Below are 7,906 nucleotides of genomic sequence, written 5' to 3'. Positions count from 1 at the left end.
ATTTTTTTTTTCAGATCCAGCCATTAGTTATGGTTGATTTGTTGATAAGATCGTTGATTTTTGATAAGATCATTGGACCTTGATGAAGGATGGAAAATTTACAAAGGTAAATGTTCGTTTTCTTTTGTGAGTGCTTTCAAGTATAGCAGAAGGCTATGATTCCAGGCATTTGAGTTAAACCTAATTTGCACCATAACTGTCAAGGGACCCCACAAACCAAAGGTGCCACCTGTTAAATATTTAAGCTGGGTGATTGTACTTTGTGCACACTACACAAGGCTAAAGAAAATCAGAAAGTAGGCTGGGACCAGAGGAAATACTCCCACTTGGCAGATTTGTAAATTTAGGACAGACATTTCCGCCCTCGATCATTACATTTGGAAATCAAATGAACTTGGTTCAGCCGAGCATATTCACCAAGGGACACATACTCTAGGTTGGGTACAACACCAGCAAAAAAATATATATATATATTGTAATTTGCTTGAGTAACTAAATGCAAGATGGTGAGGTAGAGCGTACTAGGAGCAAACCTGTTCACATGTGCATGTGTTGCAGTTTGTGGTATGATGGTAATGCAAGAAATGGTTGGGCAGTAAAAACAAATGTCACCATCCCCACAATTTCAATCAAATACTTGTGTGCTGAGAAGTGGACTGTTCTAGCAAGTTGATTTGTAAGCAATGTCTTGGGATTCCTTTTCTTATGCCATGCTAAGTTGAAACCGGCTGTGAAGTCATGAACAGATTTATTGGGACACAACAAGTCACCGCTAAGAGTGCACACAACACTGCATCAGCATGTTTAATTATTTCCACGACCCTCACTGCTCTCTAAAATCACCTAAAATACATTAGCAACAACAACACACACCGTGATTTCCCTGATTTCCTCCCCCTTATGATTAATTCATTCATTCAGTTCATGGCTCTAATAACGACCCAATTACCAGAAGCCAAATGGATTTAGAGGAATTAGTATGGGACTGTATAATGATGACATATGAATTTAAGGCGGGGGGGCTCATTGGATTCAATGAATGGAAAGCAACAATGTAGGCTTCCCACTCACACTTTAAGGATAATGACAGTACAAGAGATTGAGCTAAGTGTCCACCTACTCAATGTGCTTCACAAAAATCGTTCAGGCAAAGCATGCAGATTGACATTTAATCGTGAAGCAATTGTGAGGGCTTGTAGTGGTGGGTGGCGGTGGCTCATCCACAAAGAACTGATTTGAGAAATGGAAGCAGACAAATAAATATTCGTCATGGACACAAAAACAACAGACTCCTACGGACTAAGGAATGTGAGGGCTAGACTAGTTGCTGGAGAGATGCTCAAAACCTGATGCACGTAAGAAAGATGACAGAGGAAAACTCATTTCCGCATAATTAAGGTTTATCCTGTTTGCAATTTGTGAAACTGTGTTTTATCTGACTTTTACATCAACTACTTTATCATCTGCCATTTTACCCTGTTTTGTCAACTGAAGCTGGGGTTGTTCCATCGATAAAGTACGGGGCCACGAACGTGGCTTTTACTGGGACTACAGATGAGAACCTTTGATGGAGAGAGTCCCTGCGGCTACATAAACTGCTGGTGTCTTCTGAAAAATCCTTAAGGATAAGCCAAATCCAGATGTGCAAGAGCCGACAGCATGGGATGTGCACCAAGTACTTAGACATGTCGAATGACGGATATCCTTCCTTGATCCGTTTTTGGATCTTGTTAAGCTTATGGATAAAACGAAGTGACAGAAGATTGGATATTCCTCTGAGGAATACCACCAAGTCTTCTCACTGGAATGATCTTCTCTTCAATAAAAAAGAGGCGCTTTTTTTTTTTTTTTATTGTTGTTATCCACCCGTGTTTTTGAGAATAGAAATAGACAACCATCGCTTTACTGTGCAATGTGTTCTCATTGTCTGTGTAATTTTTCAAAACAAACATTTCAAGCCAAACAACAATAGCAGAGAACAACCATTCCGAATTGACGCTTGATGCTGTGCAGGTATTTTCCTCCGAAGGTTTTGATGCTCTACCTCCGGAGACAATGTTATCAATTTTCATCAACATATAGTAAGAAGTGGCGTCCCGCAGCTTTATGGCGCACCGTGTCAATTCGGATCATCCTATATGACGACTGAAATCGGCCTCGAACTATGGCAAACATCATTAAGAAACAGTGAGTCTGGAACCCCCATCATACGAGAAATGTCAAATCAGAGCCTTCATCTGTGAAGTCTGAAGCATTCTCAAGGGTGGGTGCAGACAATTGACATGTCAAATGCAGTCCGATCATTTAGCATTGACCAGATCTCAGTTCAAAAGTAAGAACTGGACGTTGTTTTTTTTTCGCCTGTAAGGGCAAATACGTGTGAAAAAATTAACACGTGAATCATTGTTTTACGAGTTACCAGTTTGGCTCAATTTGCTGTAAACAAATATGCAGTGTCAGGCGTTGACCTATGGAAATAGTCACAATTTGAGCAAAGTATATGTTCCAATTGATTCTGGGATTAAATTTGTTGCACAGATGACAGGGCTTTATTCGCTCTGAGATCGGCTTCTGGTTTCAGGCTTCCTAAAACTGCTCTCTCCTTTGGGGCTCTAGGTAATTGATTCATGGTCATGAAACAGATATTTGCATAGTCAGCAAGAACCGCACAGGGACAAACTCCAGCATTAATGTTCTTTTTTTTTTCTCTCCATTCAGTGATGCCTGATATAAGTTGAAGGTCTCGAACCCTACAAGCCTCTCTCAGGTTTTCAAAGAAAATGTGTATAATATAGTACTAAAGCATAACACTTATGTAGACATCAGAAGTGCAGTCCAATTGAAAATAATCATGAGACGAATGTTATGTATAATAGTTCCAAAGCTTTTGGGGGGCAGACAGGTGCAAATCGATTGGCATATCACACTGTACAATACTGGGTGTAACTGCAAAGATAAAATGTCACAATTACTACCATTCACCCCTTGTTTCTTGAGAAAAATTTAAAAGTGAAAGTGTATAACTAAAGACAATGGGGGTAGAGGAAAGGTTGAAAATGTTCTTACCTCTTAAAAGTAACACCACAGACAGCGGCACAAAGATATTCAACATGTTTCTTGGATTGATGTGAGGGGAACTCACCCCAAAATAAAATCAAAGCAAAATGTCTTAATTCAAAGGGAAAAATGCAATTCTTGCATCCTTCTTTGAAACAAAAAAAAAGAGAAGACGATGCAAACTTCTTCCGGGCTGAACAAAACAATTCTAAAATAAACCTTTATAAAAGGTGCCTTTGTTGTTGGATTGTTTGTCGTCCTCTTTGCCTTGAATATGAAGAGGGGAAACTTGCGCGCATTTTTGAGCCTCTTTCAATCATTTTCGGAAAATAGCAAGGATTAAATGTTGTGTCAACGATCACGTTGACGTGTCCCAACGAAGCAAAAGGTACGAAATGTGTTGAATGGCGTTCTTCAAAGCATCACTTCGTTGTTTGCGTGGCAAAAGGTTCCTGAAGTAAACTGCCGGGGAAAAAATGCGCTACGAAAACAAAAGAACAGTTCAAGTCCAAACACCACACATCATATCGCTCCCATGAAAGCATTCATCAAGTCCGGATGAGAACTCCAGCTGCTCCAACTGCACAAGACGCAAAGACGAATAAAACGAAAGCTTCCAAACCACTTTGGCATCAGGTGCTTCAAAATATTCAACGAAAGTCCGACTTCGTGCGTGCGCAGCGTGCGTGTGTCGGCAGGTTATTGGCTCCTGCCACAAAAAAAAAAACGCGTCGGAAAAAGAGAAAGAAGGAAGCCAATAGCAGGGGATAGTAAGTTGTACAGACACCCACCAGGGGGGCTAGCTCTTCACTAAACAAATACAAATATGCACGCGTGCACGCACTCACAAACAGTTATATACGCGCGCGCGCACACACGAACACCCCAAAACGTCAGGTCTTCCATACAATGTAGTCCTCGCGCATCTCATTGAATCCAAATACAATGTTGGACACAGAAATGTCGTCTGTAGTAATTTAATAATGTTGTCCATTTGCAGTATTGTCGGATGACTCTCGGTGTCTTTTTATTATTTTTTTTTTTTTTTTGATGAGAGTGCAAACTTGCTCGGCCAAGTGAATGGACGTGCACTTCTTGGAGGGTACGAGCGACCCCCTGCGCTGTGACTACTCAACTGACAATCGAAGAGGCATTCAGGCATGATTGCTGATAACTTCGTGGTTATTATAAAGAGGTGAAAAGAACAGATTAGACCTCTTTGTCTTTCACAGAAAGTCACCGCATTTATTTGAATACACGCTGGTTTATTTGAAAGCTCATTATTCAATTTAGTAATCATAATGCATGTTCTGTGGTAGCCCATAAAACATATTTCACAAAATCTATAAATAACTGGAGTAATTTGGAAACGGATGAAAACGCAAGAGTCGCCAACAGCCAAAACATTCATTTGTGTTTTTTTTCCAATCACTGAGTCTATTTCCTATTTTATTTAGCCTTTCTCCTACAATATGATCTGTGAAACTACTCAGAAAGAAATCTCAATTATGTTGTATGTTGTACGTAGAGCGTATGTGACAATAAAGCTGACTTGACTGGACTTGAGAAGACGGCTGATCATTTAGGATTTAGAATATGAGGGCTGTTGTGCACATTATTTTTATTTGTAGAAATCCATTCATTGCAGTTGGCTGTCCCCCGCCTATTGCCCAAAGACAGCTGGGATAGGCTCCAGCACGCCCGCAACCCTTGTGAGCATAAAGCGGATCGGAAAATGGATGGATGGATTAATATAGGGCACCGGTAGCTCACCTGTAGCTAGAACTACTGCTTTGGAACCAGAGGGTTAGAGTTGCAGTCATTTTCTATGTTAAGATTAAGTTAAGTCATTAAACGCATTACACTATTGATAAGAAACGAATGGATGGATGGATGGACATCCATTCATTATCATTGCAAGTTGTACCTAGAGTGAGCATAAAAGGAATAGAAGATGGATGGATAAACTGCAACCATATGAGGTCAGACTCAATCTGCCTCTTTTTTCAACTTTTTAATACATCTGTTTGGTGAGTTTTCATTCTATTAGTTTCAGGAAATACAGAAATTTGCTTGTGCCAAGTTGTGTGCAATTTGATGCTGGAATCTTTCTCCAAAAAGCATGAAAAGCGGAGGTTGCATAAAGTGTTGATGGAGAGAAGTCCCCGTGCTCCTTTTAATGGTGAGCTGGTGGGCTTATATAATCATCCAAAAAGAGTTCTTTCTGACACTCCAATAAATCCCTTGAAACCCAGGCCAGACTGAGGTCCATTGAACAGCTGGAAAGCAAATACAGCAACATGCAGTGCCCTAGTGACTTAGGTTACATCTTCTGTAGCTGCAAGTCATTAAAAAATGTCTGAACTCCTTGAGGCTCTCCATATGGAAATTACATTTTGCTGGCCAAATTACTGAGGTGTTGGCGGCTGCAAAAACACACACATCATCCGTCTCCTGTCCGACAAGTACCTGCACAAAGCGGGTTTGCTCTTCGAGAGGTGCAACATGAAAGTATAACATCAAGTTGATTGTGTGTGAACAGATGTGGCATTTCGATCGGAAGACTGACTGAAGACTTTGATGTATGGAAAAAGGTCTCAAGTCTGTGAAGCCTTAGAAGCTCTCATGCCTTGGACATCGACCCAAAGAATGAAATGCCACGCATGTAAGGCTGCACAAACCTTTGTGCAAGTTCTTTTTTTGTGAACTTTCCATTAATTATATATGCAGTCACTATATGTGCGTGTGTGTGTGTGTGTGTGTGTGTGTGTGTGTGTGTGTGTGTGTGTGTGTGTGTGTGTGTGTGTGTGTCTTCATGTTATTAAATGAGCTTTGTTGAAAATATGGTTCTTGTGGAGGTTTTGAATTGTCTCTTTTGTTAGGCAGGATCACAGATTTCAGAGGTGGGGCCGTTGGCGCTCTCACCAAAAGTCTAGAATTTGGTGCTTGGGATGGAGAGCAGGCCAACATCAGCTGAACGCAGCATCAGTGAAGGGGTGTTGGGATAAAGGAGGTTTGTATAATGGGGCCAAGCCAAGCAGTGTAAGAATTTATTGGGCATTAGGAGAACTTTGACGACTCGTGAAGGCATATGAGGTGATGAGCTGCCAGGGCTTTGAGGGCTTTGCGAGGGTGATAACTCTGACAGTGGAGTTCTGGTCTGACTGGAGGCGCTCCAGGACCTTGTAAAAACCACCCACACAGGACTCTGTTGCAGTAGTCTCAATGAGAAGTGGTCAGTGACAGTGAATGATGGGCAAAGTCAGAAATATGGTGTATGGTGAAAGAAGGCTGACTTGGAGATGAATTTTCATCCATCCATCCATTTTCTGATCCGCTTATCCTCACAAGGGTCGCGGGTGAGCTGGAGCCGATCCCAGCTGTCTTCGGGCAGCATGCGGGGTACACCCTGAACTGGTTGTCAGCCAGGTGCAGAAGATGCCTTTTTTTGTCGCTATGTCTCACCTTATGACCTTCAGTAACTCTCCGGGCCATACACTCCTCCTGTTCTTTGTATTGAGCCGAATAAATCATTCCATAAGTCTTTTGAGGAGGTATCCTTCATCCATGACCTTAACCAGCCGCAGTAGCTTTTCCGAATGTCAGTTGGGGACAGGAGGCCCAGATTCATCAGCACCTTTTGTTCTCCCCTCTTGCTCTATCTGATCTATAATAGCATTAATAACGACTGCTGCGGAATACCCTGTCGCCCTCTGTACCTTGCCCACCTCCAGGCCTGTGCAGATCTCCACCATCCATTCGTAGGCCATTAAAACTGTATTTACTTATCAGCCTTTCTGGGTCTGTCACTTCATTTTGAAGCCCGATGCCCAGAAGGAAGAAATCGAGTGACCTTCCTCTGCCCTCCAGTGCGGCGAGGCACAATTCAGAACTGTCTGTCGTTCCAATTCCTGCCTTATTTCTGCAAGAAGCCTTTTCAAACGACGATTATGGCATCTACCATTAAATGAATGTCGATAAGATTAGACTTTTCTTTATATGAACTATAATGAACATCATTGTAAAACATCAATTCATGTGAGTAATTTCAACTGAAAGGACACTTTTTTGGGCAAGAAATATTTAATACATGCCAGATGGCAGTGACAATCCATCCGTACATTTTCTATCACGCTTATCCTGTTTGCAGGGCAATGTGGCTTAATCCATCTAAGTATGGTCCATAGGCAGACGACTTCCTGCAATCACGAGGCACATATGAGGACAGACAACCTTGAACTTCTCATCCTCACCTACACACGGCCACTGACTGATAATTGAACCCACACTTAGTGCACAGACGTCAGGTGAATGATTCGTTACAGTGACTGGTGTTGAACCCAAGCGCAAAAAATAAAACTCGAGGCAACTATTTTCGGGCCCAGCACAAGTCTAATGCAGTGTTTCTCAAATAGTGGGGTGCACCCCCCCTCCCCCCCCGGGGAGCCGCGAGGCTCCGTCAAGGGGGGCGCGTTTGACCTCGGGGAACATGCTTTTTTATTTTTTTACTGTCCTAAGATAATGTGCAGTTGCATCTCCACTACATTAGGGGCAGTGGCGCTCTCATTGGCAGAGTTTGCGCAGGGAGGAAATATGACGAGACTTATGTAGCGCTTGGCTTCAGTGTGACTGCGGTAGCAGACGAGGAAAGATCAATGTGCTTACTGTGTCTAAAAATTTTGGTAGCGGACAGCATGAAGCCAAATAAATTAAGGCGTCACTGAAAGACATTACACCCCAATCACGCTGATAAGCTGCTTGAGTTTTTTTCAGCGAAAACGTGCCGAATATTGCCAACAATCATGCCGCTTTGTGACTGCTACATCAGTAAACTAAAATACAGCTACCG

At 42.1% G+C, this 7,906-nt stretch overlaps 1 protein-coding gene across 1 annotated transcript in view; it reads right to left on the bottom strand.

The window, feature by feature from the left end:
* LOC109511630 (transmembrane protein 132C) overlaps positions 1-3,951 on the bottom strand; it is a 112,382-nt gene extending 108,431 nt beyond the window's left edge. The window contains exon 1 of the mRNA XM_019862856.1: positions 3,067-3,951. Within this exon, the coding sequence (XP_019718415.1) occupies positions 3,067-3,112 (46 nt within the window). The 5' untranslated portion in view covers positions 3,113-3,951. The remainder of the gene's footprint in view (positions 1-3,066) is intronic.
* Positions 3,952-7,906: the final 3,955 nt, after the last annotated feature.

Source organism: Hippocampus comes, unplaced genomic scaffold (assembly GCF_001891065.2).
Source record: "Hippocampus comes isolate QL1 unplaced genomic scaffold, H_comes_QL1_v1.1 scaffold147, whole genome shotgun sequence".
Lineage (NCBI taxonomy): Eukaryota > Metazoa > Chordata > Actinopteri > Syngnathiformes > Syngnathidae > Hippocampus > Hippocampus comes.
The sequence above is the reverse complement of the archived record's forward strand: the minus strand, read 5'-3'. Positions and strand labels throughout refer to the sequence as shown.